Raw genomic sequence first — 23,134 nt, forward strand, 5'->3', positions numbered from 1 at the left:
TCTAGAATTATCACTCACGATGACACGCTCACGATGACACGCCCCTCTCAGTTGATACCACGCCCCCCACGCTAGATCAGGGTCAAAAGTCTGAACTGAAAAAAAAGATCTGAAACCGAAAAAAAAAGATTTGAAACTGAAAACATAAGAACTCAAATATGTGAAAGTGAAAAACGAAAAAAAAAAATGTATTCAAAATAATTCTAGAACTGAATCAAAAGGTTCAGATTTTTTTTTTCAAATGAACAAAACTTTTGACCTGGATTTAGCTCCATACAACCCTATCGCTTACAAGAACAATATTATTGATATAATACAAAATTGTATTGCAAAATACATCTTGAAGTAAAAACGACTTGACTGAAATGAGTTGTCACCTGTTAAGCCAGTGCTTATGGAATCTCTGTTCAGCCCCTCCTCTAGTTACATTTAGAATTTAATTTTGTGCTCCTCACTCCAAAGACCTTGTAGTGAGTCCTCTTGGCTTTTCTCTGTTCTGGCCCCAGTGGCAGAATAAGTTCCTGCACATCTTTGGAAAAACCACCTCTTCAGACGACACCTCCCCCCTATCCACTGTTAGCCCTGACTTATTGGCAGTGTCTAGACTTCTGACCTCGTCTAAAATGAATTTGTGGACCTGTTGCACTGAATTTTATTGAAGGACAAATTGAGAAAAGGCAATTCTGTAAAATTCAGTACTTAGTCTACACCATTTATTTGCCCACCGTGTTGCAGACCCAGTTAATGTTCAGGGATTAAAATGGCAGCAGATGTATGCTGTGTATTGAATGGGTCAAGCATGAGTAGAAAGCAGATCTATTGCATTGCCTGTTAAAATAAAGAATTGTGGTTTGTGTAGTTCAGTATTCAATGCTGTTCAAATTGAATTCATTGAGCTTTTAAATGATAATTTACTGTGTGAACTAAATAACCATATCTGTTACAACCGGCTTGTTGGCTGTAACAAAGAAGGGAAATGCAGCAAATTGAAGTTCACCCCAGACTTTAGTTCACACAAGTCGTTACACAGTGGGATTACACTCTCCACATTATGTTTTCCATTTACTAAATATAAAAAAATCCTGTATTTGTTCCTATAAATTATGTTTACAGTACATAGTAATGATACCTATTTATGTCATATGCTACTGTAGCTCATGGCACATTTGTAATCGACTTATAAGAACATTTAAAATCTAAAATAAAAGTCTAGCCAACATATGTGGCATTCTTGTGTTGGCATAATCCAACTCACTAGTCATATTCCTTAACAATTCAATCATCAGATAAGTCTGGATGATATAAATGGGCTTCTCAGCTGATTTGTTTTATATGTACACATGATTTAGTCATGCTAGCCTCATTTTCATTTTATCAAATATTTGCTTTGTGACTTTGCTTTGATTAAAGAATGTGTTCAGATTTGTCCAAAATAATCCATGTCAAAACACAGGTGCTGCTTTTTTTGTGATTGACCACCGAAGTCTCAACCCAGTTATCACTGTTGGTTAAAGGAGGTGAACGCTGTCCAAACACCCAATGTTGTCACATTTAAGTGACTCAGAAAATGTCAATATTGTGCAACATTTTCACTTTACATTCAAGTCAGAGCCAAAGCTACCACTGAAGACAGTGATCTTGTCTTTTTTCAAATACCCTCTGCTACTATCAGATATAGGTGACAAAAACAATATGCCAATGGGTAATACAATGAATTTCTTAAAACTACATTATTTGTCTTGTCATTCACTACAATTTGTGACAAGTTCAGCATCCAGGTAAAGGTATGTGTATCTTTCTGAACAACACTGGTGGGCATCAAAAGTGTAATATGGAGTCCCATTGTCAGTCCTCTCGGCTCAATGAGAACAAGCAAGTGAGAGAGAGAGAGAGAGAGAGAGAAAGAAAGAGACAGAGATAGAGGGAGAGGAATTGCGGTGGTGGTGTAGCAAGCTAGAGAGTGAATCCATAAACTACAACCAGCATCCTCTTGATCATGTGTGCGCATGCTGTCGATTCATATGTGCTTGTCGTTTGCAAATGACTTCATCAGCGAACATTGCGAAGCAACCAACACCAGAACCATGCCGCAAAGCTAGGTTAAAGCTAGCTGGCTAACCGTAGTTTGTCTTAGCTTACAGTTAGCTAGTTGGCCACCCCTGCCTTGCATCGCTCTCTGCTAGTAGAACGCAATCCTTAGTGATACAATTTAGTTTGTACCTTTAAATAATTTATTATACACAATGCTGTTCATCATCCCCTCCAAACTGATCACTCAACTCTGACCTGGGCATCAACACCACTCTGCACTGGATAGTGGACTTCCTAACCAACAGGTCCCCAGTCTGTTAGGTTAGACAAACACCTCATCAACCCAGCGCACCTGTGTCCCACGGGGCTGAGTCCTCTTCTATACTCCCGCTTGAACTACAATGACATGCACATACATGGTTCTAATATATTTTTCAAGTTCACAGAAGACACAACTCGTGCTGGCCTCATCAACAACAATGATAAGCCAGCATACAGCGCGGAGGTCCAGCACCTGGCAGCGTGTTGTACTGACAACAACCTTACTCTCAACACCAAGAAGACCAAGGAGCTCCTTGTGGACTTCAGGAAGCCCAAAGGTGGCAAACGCACTCCCATCTGTATCAACGGTACACAGGTTGAGTGTGTCGCCAGCTTTAAGTGTCTGGGTGTCCACATCTCCAAGGACTATCTTTGGACCTTCAGCACATTGACCCTCGTCAAGAAGGCTCACCAGCATCTCTTCTTCTTGAGGAGACTGAAGAAAGTCCCTCTGTCTACACAGAGTGTAGTGAACTTCTACCGCTGCACCATTAAGAGCATCCTCATCATTTATGATACAGCATTATATATGTAATGTTTTTAAATGTATTCATATATATATATATATATATATATATATATTGCTGTATTAGTACCTGCTGTGCAATAACACTAAACCTGAATCTGATCTGATCTAATCTAATTTTAGGAGCTAATGTTTTTGTTTTACAGAACCTCGTATGAAACAACAGGATTCAAATAGCATGATAAAACAATAAAACAATTGCTGATTTGTGTTGCTTTGTAAATGGCAGGGCTACACCCATGCTGCTGTGCAGTGCACAGCAGACCCTCTTCAAGTAGCTTCATAATCTCATTTGGGTGGATGGTAAAACAAGACTAATGGATCTATAATGCATTTAAGTAATCTCTGCTTTCCATTCTTGTTGCGTCACTGTTGAGTCTTTCTATTGTTAAAGATGACTGCTGGTGATAAGAAAACAAAAGATAAAAGCGGTTAATCACTCAGACATCAGAACACACCTTGAATGGGTTTAATCTTTTATCGTTTGAGTCAAAATATGATAAAGCAAAGCCAATGAAAACACTCAGAGGAGTATTTAGTAGAGTCTTTAATTATCTAAAGCCATGTGTTCCGTAATTGGTCATAATGGTGGTCTATTATTCCCACAGGTCTAAATCAGATTTCAGGTTTCCTATTTGGACCTTGAATAATGCCAAAGCTGTATCCTTAAGCTCTGAGCCTGAAAATAAATAACTTTTGGTTTCCTTCTCACTGGTCATTGCCACAGGTAGAAACATACTGAATTCATCTTCTCAAATACAGGACACATGTTTGGGTTTGAGTTGCGGTTTTAAGCAATGGTTATCCCCAATTCTTATGGTTCCTCTGAAATCACTGTTGATGTTTTAAAAGGGTTAGTTCAACCAAATGACAAAACAGCACTTCCTTCTAGTGGTGTGTCTCAATGCTGTTTTTCTTTAATGGTGTGTATTTGAGATAAAAAATGAAGGACGAAGATGGCTGGATCCGAGCAAGGGCGCCGTAAGTAGGGGGGTAGGAAGTGGTGAAGGGGACATTGGCACCCCCCACTTTACACTTTGCGATTCAGCATCACAGCAGGTATGGTCTCTATTGATTCAGTGATTAGTGATTCAGTGAATGGAACTGGTTCATTTGTCATCATTTGACCTAAGTATAAAACTAGCGATAACAAGCGGTCGTTTATGGGAGCAGATAAAAATAATCTGGAATCGTTTTTATTTCAATCACATACATACAGTCACTGCATGAAATTCTGCATTTTAACTCATCCTAAGCATCAGAATCAGTGGGATGCTATGAGACATCCGGGGATCAACTCAGGCATGGAACCACCAACCTTGTGATTTAAGGACGACCCGCTCTAACCCCTGAGCCACAGTCAGCTCTGGTAGTAACTGGTAATCTTTGTTTAAAGGTGGTTTGGAACTTGAATATGGATACAGAAAGTTATTAAACTGTATGATCAAATGATCAAGTAAAACCACCATGGTAGAATGGTCGTCATTGTGTACATGGACTCCACATCCGTATAGGCCGTGGCCTTTAGGTGCTGGTTTGTTTCCATCACAGATGTGGGGTGGACATCTGTTTGCATGCTCTGTAACCTCGCCCTTCATATATATCAATTGTTTGAAGCGGAGTGAACCAAGGACAATGGAAATAAATGGGACAAACAAAACCGGCAGTTATGAATCACCATATCAAGCTATGGAATTGCCACTCCCTTACCTGCCACATTAAGACCTTGCCCCCTTCTATAAAGAGCTTGGCCTCCCTCCCATCTGTCTCAGAGATCCTGTGGAGAAGCAAATGGCTATGGCTAACGGGTGGCTGCTATGGTTGGCCCTGTCTGCTGTTGTAGCTGCTTGGCACAGCGGTACATTTACCACATTCCATACGGCAGCCTAGCAAATATGACAAATGGGACTATTAACAGTTCAAATGTTTATGTTCAACAGCCTTATTTTGTTTTAATATAGTTTAAGATTTGATTATTGATTACTTGACAAATAACTTGACAAATAACTCTTATTTCTTTCAACAGAGGCAAAGTCTGCTGTGAACGTGTTCTCCTCCATATCCCAGATTCCTGGAAGAATAACAGGTGAGCTTGTTGGTTGTTGGTTAGTAACTGTAAAATGTTTCATTATGTAGGCAATGTGTGAGAATTCATTCATGTAGGTGAAGGCCTGTGTAAAGTACGGCCACTGTTGTGGTGTCATGTCCTGTCTTTGTAGGCGTGAGTCCCATCCACAACGGCCAGGTTTGCAGTACGTGGGGCAACTTCCACTTCAAGACCTTTGATGGAGATGTTTTCCAGTTGCACTCCACTTGCAACTATGTCCTGACCTCTTCATGCCGGAGCAGTTACAAGGACTTCAACATCCAGATAAGAAGACAGGAGGCTGGCACCCATCACACCATCAAAAGCATCATTATGAAGCTGGAGGGTTCAGTGGTGGAGCTTTCTGAGGGCTCTGTGATCGTTGATGGCAAATTGTAAGTTCACTCTTAAAACTCTGCCCTTTCCTATTAATACCTCATAAAAACACCAAAATGAATGGTTTGGATTGCAGTGTAGTTACCATGTCAACTTTAGTATGTTACCGTACATATCTAATGTTGTATGCTTTGTTTATGATGCTTTATTAAACCTGAACTTGGGAATCCTTCTTTGCTCTAGCAATAGTCATTAGAACTCCACAGTGAGAACATAAAAACATCAGCCACACAGAAGTTCATCTACTGACACCCTTTGCTTGCCTTCCCATATGGGTTGATACCATTGACAATCTACCTTTGACTCTAATGGCCAAAACAATGTGATTTTTCCTTTTGCAGAGCCATCCTACCATTCAGTGAAGGAGGAGTGCTCATCGAGAAAACTCCCACCTACATCAAAATTAAAGCAAAGCTAGGATTAGTTGCTATCTGGAATGAGGACGACTCTTTTCTGGTAGGATTGTGACTGTGGTATGACCGTTATGGTTTAAAAGTACTGTCAAAGCTTCAAATTAAGATATTACAGAGTAAGGCTGCACATTGAACAAATGACTGTCATGACGATGTCATGCTTTGTAATCTAACAAGTGTTACATTAGCCTGTTGATTGAAAACAGAGTTAATTAAACAGACAGACTTGGAGAATGCTACTAAAGCTACTTTGGGGGGTGGCTGTGGCTCATTGGGTAGAGAGGATCGTCCACAAGGTTGCAGGTTCGACCCTCGGCTGCTACGAGTCCTTTGCCGAAGTGTCCCTGGGCAAGACCCTGAACCCCTAACCGCTCCCCGGGCGCTTTTCAGGAGCAGCCCACTGCATAGGGATGTATAGGGACGGGTCAAATGCAGAGAACCAATTTCCCCTTGCAGGATGAATAAAGTATAATAAGATTCTAGCTCCTGCTTAAGGCGATGCTTTTTGTCCTCAGGTTGAACTAGACCTGAAGTACAAGAACCAAACATGTGGTCTTTGTGGAGACTTTAATGGAGTTCAGCTCTACAATGAATTCTACAGCCATGGTACACTTTGACCCATTTTAACAAGTCAGTCAGTGTAGATGTGGCCACAAAACTAAGATGCTTTTTTTTTTATATTATCCAAACAGGTGTGAAAATATCCCCGGTGGATTTTGCTAACTTCTGGAAAATGGATGGTCCAACTGAAGTCTGCTCTGACTACACACTGGAATCAACTCAAAGCTGCAACGAGATGGTGAGGCTTCACTCAGTTATAATGAAATGTTATACACAATACTTCGTCAATATTAAACCATGGCCAGTCCCTGATTTCTTAGAGGTTGGCCCTTATTTTCAGATAACTATCTGTCCCGCGGTGTCAGTGCAGACTGAATGCTACTGGTTTCAGCAACTGTGTGCTACCAATGGCTTTTCCTCTATATTTGGTAGTAAAGTAACAGTAACAAGACGGACACATACATTTCACACATAACGTTTGTTTTGACAAGCTTACCTTGAGTCTGAATACTGTCATGTGTCCTGTACAGTAAAACCCACTTCTCCTATTTGCACTGGTTGTGCAAAGAAGTGGGTTTTACTTGGCGGCCACATAATATCATGCAGAGTCAGAAAGCTTAAAGGGGCCCTGCAACGTTACGTTCAGTGTTACTCACCAAATCCCACATCAAACATATCTCTCGCTCCTTATAAAATATTTGCAAAGCTGATTTTAAATCCAGTATTGTTTAAATACATTTTTAATAGCTTGCAGCTTGGTGCGTTACTGCTGCAAAAAACTGATGAACCAATCAACGAAAATCTTCATCTTCATGTCATTCCTGTCTCTCTGTCCTGTAGAAACCTCTGTGTGAGCAGATCCTCACAGGGCCGGCCTTCAGCAGCTGTCACAGTCTGCTGGACGTTGCCTCCTTCACTTCTGCCTGTGTTGCGGACCTCTGCCACTGCGGCAATGGCATAGATGGACACGCAGACCCCATCTGCCTGTGCAACACTGTGTCCGAGTTCTCCAGACAGTGTAGCCATGCTGGTGGAAAACCTCTCAACTGGAGAACCAAGGAGCTCTGCTGTGAGTAGACTCATTCGACCCTAATTATTGAATATCTCATTGGTAGGAGGGCTTGTCCAAAAAGTGTCTTAGGTGTCTGTGTTCATTGACTTAAAACACGCAAAGACTAAAACTCACACTAGGAAATTAGAAGGAAAAAACTTCTGAAAAGTTCACTCTGACATCATTTCCCGTCAATGCTGAAGTTTGTAGTAAGCGTATCAAGAATGTTGGTCAGTATTTAGAGGAGACAGACAGAATGTTTAGAGGAGACAGACAGAATGAGGAGACAGACAGAACAAGCAAGACCAGGGCTACACCAACAATGACCAAAATGATCTCCTAACTTGCTAAATTAGGAGCAAACTAATGTCTATTGAATGTTCCAACCCCACCCCTTCTTAAAGCTTAGCTTAGAGAGCGTGGACAGGTCCATTGAGGGGCTGGAACCAGGCTACAACAGTGCAGTTTGTGTGATTATATGCTCAGAATGAGAGTCAGAAAGGTTACGTAAGTCAAGTGGGGAAAAACATCTGATGCGTTCACAGGGAAGTCATGTCCCTACAAGATGGAGTACAAGGAGTGTGGGAGTCCCTGTGCTGATACCTGCTCCAACCCAGAGGCCAGCCACACCTGTGACAACCACTGTATCGATGGATGCTTCTGCCCCGCAGGTACAGCAGAGTCTCACACACACACACACACACACACACACACACACACACGCACACACAAAGACTGTGTTACAGTACAGTGAGTCTTTGATTACTTTCAGGCATGGTTCTGGATGATGTAAATGGAAAGGGTTGTGTCCCAATGAACGAGTGCTCCTGCAGCTACAACAACAAGATCTATGGATCTGGGGAGTCCTACTCCAGTAACTGCAAAAAATGGTAAGATACGGAGTGTGTCAGTATGTCTGCATGTTAAAGGAACATTACAATTAGTAAGTAAGAGCCTCTTTAGCTTCTGTACTGTGATGTATTCCCCGTGAAACGGAATATTTGAGGAGTGTACGGCTACAAGAGGGATTGAAAGCAAATCCTTCACATTCTATTGGACTGCTAAAAAGTGGGCGGGTTTAGAGTTTATGCACGGTACGACTGTTGGGTTAGGTTTAGTGTTACTGTTGACTCAACACACACACACACACACACACACACACACACACACACACACACACACACACACACACACACACACACACACACACACACACACACACACACACACCTCCCTTAACTGTTGTTAGATCAGGAGGAGGACGAGGTAGAGATGAAAGGGAAATATTACCTATTTTCCACCGGCTCTGTGTCACTGCATTCATCGAATTAAACCTTAGCTGCGTTGTTTTGAAAATACAAACAAAGCTTATGCTTACATATTTAATATCTCTCTCCATATTGCTCTGTTAGCACTTTTATATGACCAGTGTGGCTAGCCAGTCGCCCAGAGTCTCATTTGATTGGATGATATTTTTGTAAACACCCCTGAATGCAGAATGAGACATCAAACATTTTAAATAGTTTCATGGAAAAGACAGGGATTGAATGTAAAACTGCTCTGAAACTGATTTTCTGACATATTGTGCATATAACAAGAGATATATGAACAATTAACACATGATTAAAACTGGGAACTTGTATTATTTATCTAATTTAAGTGAGTATATGATGATCTAAACCCACTAAAAACGGCTGTAGGTATACAGGATATATCTTGACAAATCTACAGATATTACTGAAAACTGCATTTAAATGATTAGACCTTTTTGGGATGTATTTTGATATGATATAACTAATCAATAATGGGAAGTCAAAGTCAAAGTAAAGCAATTATTTGATTAAGATTTACTTTATTTTTGATAAAATCAATGAGGCCTAAAAGAAAATGCAGAATGAATCCAAAGTCCCCAACATTTAAAAGAGACCCCATCGGTAACAAGAACAGTGAACATATTGATAGTTGAAATGATATCTAGCACCAAACAGCATGTTTAATATGAGATTTCTATTGGAAAATCCTTTTTATACAAAAAATGTGCTTTGAATTTGAGGTGTATCGTAATCAGATTTGCATACAACAGTGTCATCTGCATATAAATGAACAAAACAAGTAGACCAACAATGTGGAAGATCATCAATGAACAAAGACGACACTTTAGCGGTTTAATAAATAAACTGCTGTGTGTCCAGTGCAGAGATACAGTAGCTCCCACAATATCTTCATCCTAGCTTGTTATGGACTTTTCAATGAAGATGAACTCGTGTGTGTGCTGACAGTGTGTGTGAGAGTGGACAGTGGAAGTGTACGGAGGAAAACTGTCCAGGAATGTGCTCTGTGGAGGGCGGGAGTCACATCAACACCTTCGATGGAAAAGACTACACCTTCCATGGGGACTGCTCCTACGTCCTGGCTAAGGTAGATCACATCATCATCAATGCTGTAATACCACACACACACACACACACACAGCAAACAAACAGCTCTGATGCATCCCCTGATACTCCTTCTACTGGTATTCTATACCTATAAGCTGCTAACTGCAGCCATGTTGTTTCAGTTCGGCAGTCGTTGGAGAGTTTTGTGTTTGTATGTTTAGGACTGCAGTGGAAACCAGTTTGTGGTTCAGGGACAACTGGTGCAGTGTGGGCTGACTGAGAGTGAAACCTGCCTGAAGTCTGTTACCCTGGGTCTGTCTGGAGGAGCTCATGTGAGTATGATACACACACACACACACACACACACACACACACACACACACACACACACACACACACACACACAAAGAAGTGTGTTGATATGTTTCATCATCCAGAATAACAATATTACAAAAGAAAGTTCTTTACTTTCCAAAGCTATTCAGCATTATTTGTATTACATTAGGAAGGAAATGAGCAAAACATCATATCTTCATCTATCATACAATTAAGTTGTATATTATTGAATAATGTTTCAGTACGCAGTTAAAATAATCTTGTAAACTTGGAACTAGATTGAGTCTATTATAGTGATCATAATTCCTACTTTTGTGTTTTAATCAAACGATTACTTTAATCAAAAGATACTATGAAGAATAATATACAAAATACTTTCCATGTAACTGTTTTAGATCTAGAGAGCAGCAAACAGGATTCTTAGCTCATTGAACACACTCAGACTGTACAGATGTGAATGCTAACATCTGCTCTCCTGTCACATGAAGGTGATCACCATCCAGCCCAATGGAAAGGTGTTTGTGAATGGCATCTACGCTCAGTTACCGTTCTCTGCTGGTGAGACACTCCACTCTACAGTCTTCTCTCTCTGTCTGACATGTAGACAAATACAGTTAGCCCAAACGATCACAGTATACAGTATATGTTTCAGTTGAGCTGAATAACTGAGGAGGAGATACACACTTCATTTCACTTCCTGTCAGACTTCTCAGGTCCTAAATAGTTCACCCTAAGGCCCAAACTATGGTATCTGATTTCTTACTTTATACAAACATTTACATTCTGCTTTAAATCTGTCCTCATGTTTATGTAATACAGAACTTAAGCTGCTTTCTATATTCCATAGTTGTTTTCATTCAGTGGAGTGAAACACTACAAAACACGACACTCTGTGGTTGGCCTTGCCTTATTCTAGAAATCCTGTCGGCCCGGTCACACACAGCTGTCCTGGTTGACGCTGAAGTTAAATCTGTTGAGGACATAGCGAAGGCTAAGGGGCTGTGCATGGGCAGAAACCATGTGCAGAGCTTTGTGGTTCAGCCTTGATCGTCAACTCCGGTGACCATAGTTGCCTGTGGCTGTGGATGGGAAACTAGTGAGGACCAATGTCCTGGTTGCTGCACGAGCACCACCCACTGGAGAGAGTGTGTTGGTGCCAGTGTGTGTCTTGTGTGATGAATTTCATTGCTGGCTGATGAAAAAGAGTGGCTGGCGTCATCTTGTGTCCATGTGAGGTCGTTCTCTCACCGTCACATCTCAGGAGCATGCCCTCCAGCCTGACCATCGTTACTGCAGAGCCAGCGTCTATCCGTCTATCTATCTATCTATCTATCTATCTATCTATCTATCTATCTATCTATCTATCTATCTATCTATCTATCTATCTATCTATCTATCTATCTGTAAGCTGTTTTTCTGACTAGTCTGATGAGCAGACACATAGTAGTTCATTCTGTCACCTCCCTTCCACTCTTTTAACAAACTCCCGTCCTCATCCTTTCTCTTACCCCGCAGCTGGAATCTCCGCCTTCAAAGCGTCCTCCTTCTACCTGCTGGTGCAGACGGGTGTTGGTGTTCTGTTGGAGGTGCAGCTCCAGCCAGTCATGCAGCTCCACGTCTCAGTGACCAGCGACTACCAAGCCAAGACCTGTGGTACGTGGACTAAAATGACCCGTGTGCGCTCTCAGACTGGAAGCATCCCTCACAACTCAAATAGGGATGGTGCTATTCTGAAAAAAAAAAGTCATACATGTATACAATATACCATATAACCATGAGTGTGGAAAGCTAGAAAGGATTGGGACATAAATACACAATATCCAACAATGTACTGGTTCTCTAGTCAGTGTTTTGGGAACACGTTCTAAAGCATTTTCTCATGACTAATAAGTTAAAGTATCTTAATACTTCAGTATTGCTCGTCACTCACTGACTTCTTTTGCAAGCATCACAGTGTATCATCATTTCCACAGCTGCAATGCATCACAATCACTGTTATAACGCATATTATGTTCTTTCATAGATTACTGAAAGCCAACAATAAGTTATAAAGACATTATAATGCATTTAGCAGTTTTCAGTTGTGGATGACTTCACGAATAGACAGACAGTGAGACGCTGAAGCCGTCGTGACTTTCCTCTTGTAAAAATGAGAAGTGGTTCCTCTGTTCTGTGAAAGAGTACCCTCACAAGCTGCCGCTCACAGTCTATGTCGTCATTACTGTGATGGTGTCTGCCTGCAGGTCTTTGTGGGAACTTCAACAGTAACCAAGCTGATGACTTCCTGAAGCTCAGTGGAGTTCCAGATGCCACAGCAACCGGTTTTGTCAACAGCTGGAAGACACATGCTGGTTGCCCCGATGTTAAGAGCAACTTTGAGAACCCCTGCAGTCTCAGTCTGGAGAACGGTAGGTCGGAGTCATTTAGAGTCTCTGTGATCACTGCGGGTTCTTCCGAATGACTGATGTTGGTCTTTGTTTGTCAATGACAGAGAAATACGCCCGGCACTGGTGCTCCATGCTGAGTGACCCCGAAGGAGTGTTTGCCTCCTGTCACTCAGAGATCATCCCTGACTCGTACCAAGAGGTAAGGCTCACAGCTACAGCTTCCACATGTTTCTGTGGACCAGTGTCCAGACCTTGAGGCATGACCTTTTTTTTAATTTTGTCTCCTCACAGAACTGCATGTATGACAGCTGTAGCTGTGAGAACAGCGAGGACTGCATGTGTGCTGCGGTCTCCTCCTACGTCCATGCCTGTGCAGCAGCAGGAATCCAGATGAGCGGCTGGAGGAAGACCATCTGTGGTGAGTGGAGAGCAATTGGTTCTGTATAATTACTTCATTATTTGGTGCTCTTAATTCTCAAACAAATTTGAATTGATTTGAAACATTACACACCAAGTGACCTTTGGGCTTTTGCATTTTGAATACCGATCAATTTCATGACTTTTTAGCGATGGGGTATAGAAATAGGTGTAGCTTGTACTAGAAGATGCAGCTCAATGGACTTGATACGTGGATATAAATATATGAACGTGCCATTTACTGTTCGCCAGGTATGTCGTTACGTTTTACATTTGCACCATTGAATTGGATGATATTTGGTAAACGCCCCTGAGTGCAGGTCCAGTCCTCAAACATTTGAAACCGTTTCACAGAAGAGAAAAGATCGTGAATTTAATGTAAAAAAAGCTCTGATACTGATCTTTTGATATGTATTTGGCATATAACAAGAGATGAATGAACACATTCAGTTGTTCACTGATTCTGTGGTCTGACCTTCTCAGGGAAGTACGCCAGCTCCTGCCGCAGCAGCATGGTCTACTCCTACAACATCACGTCCAGCAGCCACACCTGCCGCTGCATCAGCAGCACAGACCTCAGCTGTCACCTCTCCTTCCCGCCCATCGACGGCTGTATCTGTGCAGAGGGAACCTTTCTGGACGACGCGGGGAAGTGTGTCCCATCGCAGGAATGTCCCTGTTATGACAAAGGCTCCGTGGTGCCTGCTGGACAGGTCGTCAACAAGGACGGGGTCATGTGGTATGTACATGATATATTTGCACACGTTGGTATTAGTCATTGCAGTGAATGAGTACTTTTCACCTTTTATCTGATTCTAAAATCCAAAGTCAAGTTTTGAATCTTCACTCCTTTTGTTTACAGTTGGATTAGAAGAACGAGTCAATATTTGTTCTTTAAATTATTTGTGATATACCAAAAATATGACAAATGTTTAAACAGTGTGCTGTAAGGTTATATATGTATGTATATTAATGTGTTTCTTTTTTTATATTTCTCCACTAGCGCCTGTAAGGAGGGCAAACTGGGCTGCATCGGGGAGTTTATGACACAACCATGTAAGTTACATTGTAGCTGATAAGTAGCGAGTGCTACATTACGTCCTGATAGTAGCTTATAAACTCAAACTTAAACTACAGAATTGTTGTTCTGTAATTGGGATTCTCGGGCTGTGTTTGATTCATGGGGCTTGTTTCTATAATAAAAAATAGATTTTTATTTTATTGTTAATTAAAAATAAAAGGTATAAATGGTAATGGTAATAATAGTAATAATATAAAGAATAACCTCTGGTGGATGAATGGGTCAGACTTCCAGGAGACTAGAGGTTTATTACACATAGTTAACTTATTGTTTTCTGTTATTTTATTACTAATATATTTAGTTTTTAACTGGAGTTTGGTGAGACTTTGGCAACAAAACTACTTGGCTAGGGTTAGGAAAAAATAAGCTAATGTGTACTATTGTTGTTTTTAATTAAGGTATAAAATGCATTATCTTGGAAGTATTAAATCAGGAGTGGTTAATGGCTAAGTTATCGACCGCGATTCATTTGAGAAATAAATCATTTCCAACATGTTTTTTCTCAGTGGCCTGTGCTCCTCCCATGGTGTTCTTCAACTGCTCTGTGAATGGTCCGGCTGCTAAAGGAACGGAGTGTGAGAAGAGCTGCAACACATTAGACATGGACTGTGTGAGTCTGCAAATTACAGATTAATAGTTTGTATCTAGATGACGTATTTCCTCGGGGTACAGTAAAATATTTTCCCTGCTGGTGCACAGATCAAACATTTGGTGGTGGATCAGTGGTGTAAGGCAGTACGTTTCTCTTTGAACACAGTTGTCTATTTGGCAATCTAAATCACTTGTAAGGGCCTGTTCCCTTCATGCCCCCCCCCCCCCCCCCCCCCATCCCATGGGCCCCGTGGAACCTGCACTGTCTGTATTTCGCCCCGTACAGTGGATTGTAAATTTGATCTATTCTTCAGGTGACTACAGCGTGCATGTCCGGCTGTATGTGTCCATCTGGGATGGTGTCTGATGATAAAGGAGGCTGCATCAAGCCAGAGGCTTGTTCCTGTCTTCACAACGGTGTCTCTTACCAGCCTGGACAAACCACCAAGGTGGACTGCAACACCTGGTAAGTGAATCACAAGTAGAGTGAAATGCTGTTAAGCTAGAAATATGCAGCAGCTACATCACTACTTTGGTTGCACCTCCATCTGTGACTGAAATGTACAAATTCAAGGATTCAAGGATTCAAGAATTCAAGGATCATTTATTGTCATTATGCGACACAGGGATGCATGACAAAATACAGTTGTAGCCCATTTGTAACACAAGAAAAACATACAAACAAACAAACCACAGCAGTACTTTCCTGTAGTGCATCTTCTGAATGTGCATCATAATGAATGTAAACAGCAGCAACAAAAACAACTCTCTGGTCAGATAACTTGGCCGGCATCTTTACATTAAAATCTCAACTGAGGAAAACATTTTCCATCAACTTTGACTGTGTTTGAGCACCAAGCATCATGATGTGGACACAGAGTCCTCCTCCTCTGGTCCACCAGAGGTCCTGCTTTCTGTCCTGTGGTTTGCCCATCAAGTGCTGCTTGAACCTGGATGGAGCCAGGTCTCTGTAAAGATGTGAGCTCAGTAGTCACCGACCTCCCGTTGCTGGGTTCTCCTGTGGTCTTATTTCATCCGTCTTATTTCCCACGAACGAACATCAGACAGCCAGCAGTAGGCTGGGTCGTGGAGTAGTCTCAGTTCTTTGCTTCCATCTCGGCTCTCCTTACTCTCCTCCCTGCAGCAGTTTGGTGGTGTTTGGTCCAGCAGGTCTGGCTAGGTGGTTGGCCGTGAGTGCTGATCGTCCCAAGGCATGTCTTTTATTATAAGCCTGATGTGTGTCTGTTTACAGCACTTGTAAAGACATGAAGTGGCAGTGCACCACCAACCTGTGTGATGGAACCTGCTCGGTCTATGGCGCTGGACACTACATGACTTATGATCAGAAGCGCTTCACCTTTGACGGCAGTTGCGAATACGTTCTTACTCAGGTATGAACACACAAAGGTTGTTGAACAGAGTCCTCGGTGAGAAACTTTCTCCATCATTTTCTTCCCATGCATAGTCCTGCTCGATGCTGGTATACAGTAGTTCTTTGGCTTGTAACAGAGTCATGAAATATGTCATAGAATATAATGCGTTCTGTGTCTCTTTTAAATATGTATTCTCCTGTAAATCAACTTCTCTACTGAGTCGGCACACATGTAGGCATGGTTTACTCTTTCCTCCTCTTTTCTATCTTTTGTTTGGGGAAAATAACTTATTTTGAGTATTTTGAGTCCAGCCTTGCTTCAGTAACTGCATCTATCAGGATGGCTACATTCCATATCTCTGACCTATAAGAAAGACGAGAACCAATGGGTCAATAGTCAAGCAGAGCCACCAATATTGATGATTTATATGTGTGTGTGTGTGTGTGTTCCTCAGGACTACTGTGGCAGTAATGAGACTAATGGAACCTTCAGAGTGCTCACTGAGAATGTTCCGTGTGGAACAACAGGAACCACCTGCTCCAAGAACATCAAGATCTTCCTTGGGGTAAACAGTCAATATATAAAACTTTTCAAAAGACCACCTGCTATGTCATGACACAAAATGAACTGCTGACACAAAGCTGAGATCCAAGATGGATTCACATCGGTAAACTGATTTGACGTGTCGAGTGAAAGATGAACCGGAGTTGCTTTGTTGAAGACAAAAGGACCATCTTGGTTTTTTTCACACAAAAAGACAAAAATGTGAAAAAAAAAACTACTTGATTTGTGAGGTGCATCGTGTTCATGGAATACAACAGAAAGAGAGGAGCTTCTCATAGCTGCATTTAGTGTGGACACTGGCTCCAGTGACATTCGCTGAGATGTTGAGATTTGAACTTTGCAGTATACTGTCAATTTCTGTCCTTTTTTAGAGTGCAGAACTGATTCTAACAGAGGGAAGCTACCAGCTGCTTTCTAGTGGAAATGAAGAACCAGTTCCATTCCAATACAGCACTATGGGCATTTACCTGGTCATTGATGCCAACAATGGACTCATCTTCATGTGGGACAGGAAAACCACCTTGTTCATCAAGATCAGCCCAAAATATAAGGTAACCCTGCAATATGTCAAGGACGTTTGGGGTTTTAATGTGACTATAATTGATTTGACAGCAAAAGGCAAGCTTTGATATTTAAATTGACCAACATGACATAAGGAGCTCTACTTTTTCAGGGTCGTGTATGTGGACTGTGTGGCAACAATGACGGCATTTCAAATAATGACTTCACCACAAGAGGCCATAATGTGGTTGTCAACCCACTGGTGTTCGGAAACAGCTGGAAGAATTCGCCAAGCTGCCCCGACGCTCAGAGCACCACCAGCCCCTGTACAGCCAACCCATACAGACAGGCCTGGGCCCAGAAGCAGTGCAGCGTTATACAGAGTGACGTCTTCTCTGCCTGCCACTCCAGTGTAGGTTGTTGTTATGTGGACACAATGTTTGACTTTTTCTCTTGCATCTTCAGGTCAAAAGGTCAATTTTGTTCAGAAGAAATCAAACAACCTAATAGGCAGATTGCCATGAAGTAGTAAACATGCACATGGTTAAGTTTATGCTTCTTAAGGACGTGAATATGGTTAAAAAAAATGTGACTAATAGATATCACCATGAAACTTCCCCAGTTGATTTCTTACCTTAAGACAATTAGTTTTGCATTATATGTTTTCTGAAAAGTAATGTTATGTTTAAATGTTCAAATGAGGCATTATCTATTGGTAACTTTTGGTGAATTTAGGAGAAATCTACAGACGAAAATAAACACAGAAATGTGTATTTTCTTTCAAATAGTCTAAACAAAGACATGTTGTGGAAGCAAAACAGACCAACATTTTACAAACTTATTATTGGCACAAAAGTATCAAAAGTAAAAGTACTCATTGCCCTTTTCAGTGTTAAATTATTATATGTTACTGTTTATTATTTGATCATTATTTGTAGTGTTGTAGCTAGTTGAGGTGATCCATACTATAACCTGTCTGTTTGTAAAGTAGTCAGTGACTCTAGATTTGAGGTAAATGTAGTGGAATAACCCTGTTTAACTCATTAGTGTATCATCATACTCTTCGCTCTAGGTGGCTCCTGCTCCATTTTATGATGCATGTGTGTTTGACTCATGTGCTTGTGACACGGGTGGAGACTGCGAGTGTTTCTGCACTGCTGTGGCTGCTTATGCTGAATCCTGTAATCAAGCTGGCATCTGTATACCATGGAGAACCCCAAAGATCTGTCGTGAGTAACCAAGATTAAACATTTCATTTGTAAAAGCGACAATAAGCACGCAGTTAATACAGTAGTACATCTGAGCCAAACTTATTTTTAAGACAAAGGGAGAAAGGTCTATTAGGTCTGTAATAACTTGTATCAATAACGTATCAATTACAACCATTTGTTATCAGTGATAACTATATTTCTTCCCTCAGTTGTTTAAAGTTTAAATCTTAAATGCACTTTATCCATTTTGAGATCCGGGTCCTTAAGTTCTGAGAAGTGCAATTAAGAACCAATTTAGGAGTGAAAGAGGTTGTTTTCTAAAACTGAGAAATACAACACATTTATCATTCGATTTACTCCTATTTGCAAGGAGGTCTCAGAACTTTCTTTTAGAGATCGCAGTTCTCAAGTCGGTATTTTGCACAAGATTCTTCCACAAAGAATGACTTCACAGGACCAGTTACGTCATGAGGGATTTGCTGGAATCTTATAATTTTCTCAATGAAATGCTACATACTACTGCTACATACAGTACAATGCTCAAACAGGTCACAATACAGTAGACACAGCCCAGTCACATTTTCACCAATAACAAATCCTCCTTTAAAGTGTGAACCACCTCCCACCCATCGGGACGAGTTAGTGGTGATATCCCAGCAGGTTTTGAACACACTAATCTCAAGGAGCTACATGTTCCAGTTTGCCAGGTTTTGTCCTACTTAGACAACCTAATCCTTATACCTCCATGTCAAGAGAAGGCTGCACTCCACATGGTGGAAGACTTACAGTATCCCCCTAGTTTCACTATCCTTCCAAGCCCCCCTCCAATTGACCAACTCCACCGTGTCTCCTTGTACATTTCAACTACCTCCTTGCCCCCGTTGTACCAAGCGCCATTTTCTTTCCCTGCTCGGTCACCTACATTTTGCCATCTGCATCATCCCTCAAGGTCGATCCTTCCTATCCCATTTACTGTCCATCTCCACCGCCACCCTCTACTGTAGATTCATGATTCCACCGTCTTGAATGACACCTGTAAAATGAAGCTGAGACTGTGGTTTTGACTTCCTGACCACTTGAAACAGTATGTGATTTTTCTACAATGTCAAGATAACTCAGCCCGAAGACATCCAACTGTACATCGATGGAGCACCCTCCAACAGATTCTGATGTTACCACGGTAGTAGATGGTTCGCCTCCACGTGGCCTCCGGAACTGCCCTTACTCTCTTTTTCCTCCGCCCTTTTAGGACCTGAACCCCATGTTCACCACTGCCCTTCTTTGGGGGCAGTAGTGTGCCAGAAAAGTCATCCTCATTCATTTAGACAATCGCGCCGCCATCAATATCATACAAAAAGGTTGCTCGAAATCACTAGACATCATGAAGTTTCATCCACACTTTACAGTATGAAGCTAAATATAAGGCTGTGTACCACCACAGGCCTACACGCATCAGTATGCTCTCTGAATAGTCCAGTCTGGAATGTGCCTACACTAAGTAGTATTATCTTTTCCAGCTCTTTTCTGTGATTACTACAATCCCGCTGGTGAATGTGAATGGCACTACAAGCCATGTGGATCTCCTTGTATGAAAACCTGCAGGAACCCCTCAGGCAGCTGCTCTACACAGATTCCTCCACTAGAAGGTATGCCACAAGCATGAGGTTTTTATAACTTGACCTAATCTCCAATCAAATTCAAGATTTAACATTTTTTAAAGTTATGTTTAAAGAGTTGCTTAATAATATCACTCATTCAACCACAATGTCAGGTGAACACAAAAAAAACACGTTCAAATGGTGGTAACAAGTATTGAGGAACCGATTTTTTGCAATGAGTGAACAGTTGTTTGTTTTTCAATTAGGTTGCTATCCAACATGTCCTCCTGCACAACCATACTTTGATGAGGATACAATGACATGTGTTTTGAGAGAACAATGCGGCTGCTACGATAAAGAGGGGAGACACTATAATGATGGTGACAAAGTGCCAACAACTGAAAACTGTCTTACATGGTAGGTATTGAATATATCACATGTCCCAAACAAGGTTATCTAACTTTGTGACAGGTGAAATGAAATTGAAGAAAACAATTCACAACTGACAAATATATTTCATGTTTTCTTTCTTGAAGTACATGCAGTTCAATGACCACCCAATGCCATTACGATGCCCAAGGTATGCAAAGACTGGGAGAGATTATGGGTTGTAAAAATACTAACTTTTGTTAATGGTTAATTATTTTAATGATACATCTCCTCTATTTACAGCCTGCACTTGTACATATCTTGGAGACAAGTATCCCCCCGGCCATACCATCTATAACACAACAGATGGACATGGTAACTGCATGACAGCAGTGTGTGGGAAGAATGGTACCGTGGATAAGAGATCATATCCATGCCCAGTAACCATACAGACAACACATATGCCCATTGCAACCACTGCAGCCAGCCAGTCTCCAACCACCTTTGTTTTTACATCAACCTCACCAGGAACAAAATCACCAATAATACCTACAACACCTTGTCAGGAAACATTATGCACCTGGTCACAATGGATAAGTTCAGACTACCCTCTACATGGTCTTGGAGGTGGGGACAATGAAACCATCAAACACGCCATCCAGAAAGGATATCAAATCTGTGAGAATCCGTTGGCAGTGGAATGCCAGGCTGTACACTATCCCAGCATTCCAATTGACCAATTGCCACAAAAGGTTACATGTAATAACGAAGGACTTCTGTGTAGGAACAGCTTACAGATGCCTCCAATATGTTTTAATTATGAAATTAGGGTAAAGTGTTGCGAGACAATAAAGTGTAGCACAACACCAAAGCCTACTATTACTTCCACAACCATACCAACTACAACAACAACTACGCCAACCACCACAACTCCTACCACAACTCCTACCACAACTGAAACAACAACTACAACACCTTCAACTACGCCAACCACCACAACTGAAACAACCACTACAAGTCAGCCACCTACATCTACACCTTGCCCTGGGGGACACAATATGACATGTGGTTGGTCAGACTGGATTGATCTTGGCAAGCCCACAACCGGCCCTGATGGTGGTTATGATAAATCCATCCAGGAGATAGCGTCTGCTGATCATCATGTATGTTCAGATCCCGAAGAAGTCCAGTGTAAAGCTGTTCTTTATCCAGGCCTGTCCATTTCAATGGTGGGGCAAACTGTGACTTGCAGTAAAGATGTTGGTTTCATATGCGTCAACAAACAACAAGGAATTGAGAAACAGTGTTTTGATTATGAAATTAAATTTAAGTGCTGTGGGTGTCGAATTCCATCAACTCTTTCCACAACAGTTCCAACTACAACACCTTCAACTACGCTGACCACCACAACTCCTACCACAACTCCTACCACAACTCCTACCACAACTGAAACAACAACTACGCCAACCACCACAACTCCTACCACAACTCCTACCACAACTCCTACCACAACTGAAACAACAACTACAACACCTTCAACTACGCCAACCACCACAACTCCTACCACAACTCCTACCACAACTGAAACAACAACTACAAGTCAGCCACCTACATCTACACCTTGCCCTGGGGGACACAATATGACATGTGGTTGGTCAGACTGGATTGATCTTGGCAAGCCCACAACCGGCCCTGATGGTGGTTATGATAAATCCATCCAGGAGATAGCGTCTGCTGATCATCATGTATGTTCAGATCCCGAAGAAGTCCAGTGTAAAGCTGTTCTTTATCCAGGCCTGTCCATTTCAATGGTGGGGCAAACTGTGACTTGCAGTAAAGATGTTGGTTTCATATGCGTCAACAAACAACAAGGAATTGAGAAACAGTGTTTTGATTATGAAATTAAATTTAAGTGCTGTGGGTGTCGAATTCCATCAACTCTTTCCACAACAGTTCCAACTACAACACCTTCAACTACGCTGACCACCACAACTCCTACCACAACTCCTACCACAACTCCTACCACAACTGAAACAACAACTACGCCAACCACCACAACTCCTACCACAACTGAAACAACAACTACGCCAACCACCACAACTCCTACCACAACTCCTACCACAACTCCTACCACAACTCCTACCACAACTGAAACAACAACTACAAGTCAGCCACCTACATCTACACCTTGCCCTGGGGGACACAATATGACATGTGGTTGGTCAGACTGGATTGATCTTGGCAAGCCCACAACCGGCCCTGATGGTGGTTATGATAAATCCATCCAGGAGATAGCGTCTGCTGATCAACATGTATGCTCAGATCCCGAAGAAGTCCAGTGTAAAGCTGTTCTTTATCCAGGCCTGTCCATTTCAATGGTGGGGCAAACTGTGACTTGCAGTAAAGATGTTGGTTTCATATGCGTCAACAAACAACAAGGAATTGAGAAACAGTGTTTTGATTATGAAATTAAATTTAAGTGCTGTGGGTGTCGAATTCCATCAACTCTTTCCACAACAGTTCCAACTACAACACCTTCAACTACGCTGACCACCACAACTCCTACCACAACTCCTACCACAACTCCTACCACAACTGAAACAACAACTACGCCAACCACCACAACTCCTACCACAACTGAAACAACAACTACGCCAACCACCACAACTCCTACCACAACTCCTACCACAACTCCTACCACAACTCCTACCACAACTGAAACAACAACTACAAGTCAGCCACCTACATCTACACCTTGCCCTGGGGGACACAATGTGACATGTGGTTGGTCAGACTGGATTGATCTTGGCAAGCCCACAACCGGCCCTGATGGTGGTTATGATAAATCCATCCAGGAGATAGCGTCTGCTGATCAATATGTATGCTCAGATCCCGAAGAAGTCCAGTGTAAAGCTGTTCTTTATCCAGGCCTGTCCATTTCAA

At 41.7% G+C, this 23,134-nt stretch overlaps 1 protein-coding gene across 1 annotated transcript; it reads left to right on the forward strand.

The window, feature by feature from the left end:
- Window positions 1-2,437: 2,437 nt before the first annotated feature.
- Window positions 2,438-21,641, forward strand: LOC306696675 (mucin-5B-like; the record flags this gene model as incomplete). The annotated part of the gene is made up of 29 exons (XM_079160341.1): window positions 2,438-2,818; window positions 4,946-4,964; window positions 5,098-5,359; window positions 5,702-5,816; window positions 6,289-6,379; window positions 6,466-6,572; window positions 7,175-7,403; window positions 7,931-8,056; window positions 8,158-8,275; window positions 9,665-9,803; window positions 9,985-10,095; window positions 10,588-10,657; window positions 11,615-11,752; window positions 12,343-12,507; window positions 12,591-12,685; window positions 12,778-12,904; window positions 13,387-13,642; window positions 13,907-13,959; window positions 14,491-14,594; window positions 14,890-15,041; window positions 15,828-15,966; window positions 16,403-16,513; window positions 16,884-17,063; window positions 17,186-17,425; window positions 18,086-18,242; window positions 19,742-19,870; window positions 20,089-20,202; window positions 20,495-20,599; window positions 21,523-21,641. 29 exons carry the CDS (start codon window positions 2,438-2,440, stop codon window positions 21,639-21,641), a joined length of 4,152 nt encoding a protein of 1,383 aa, XP_079016467.1.
- Window positions 21,642-23,134: the final 1,493 nt, after the last annotated feature.

This window comes from Pholis gunnellus (assembly GCF_910591455.1).
Source record: "Pholis gunnellus genome assembly, chromosome: 1".
Taxonomy (NCBI): domain Eukaryota; kingdom Metazoa; phylum Chordata; class Actinopteri; order Perciformes; family Pholidae; genus Pholis; species Pholis gunnellus.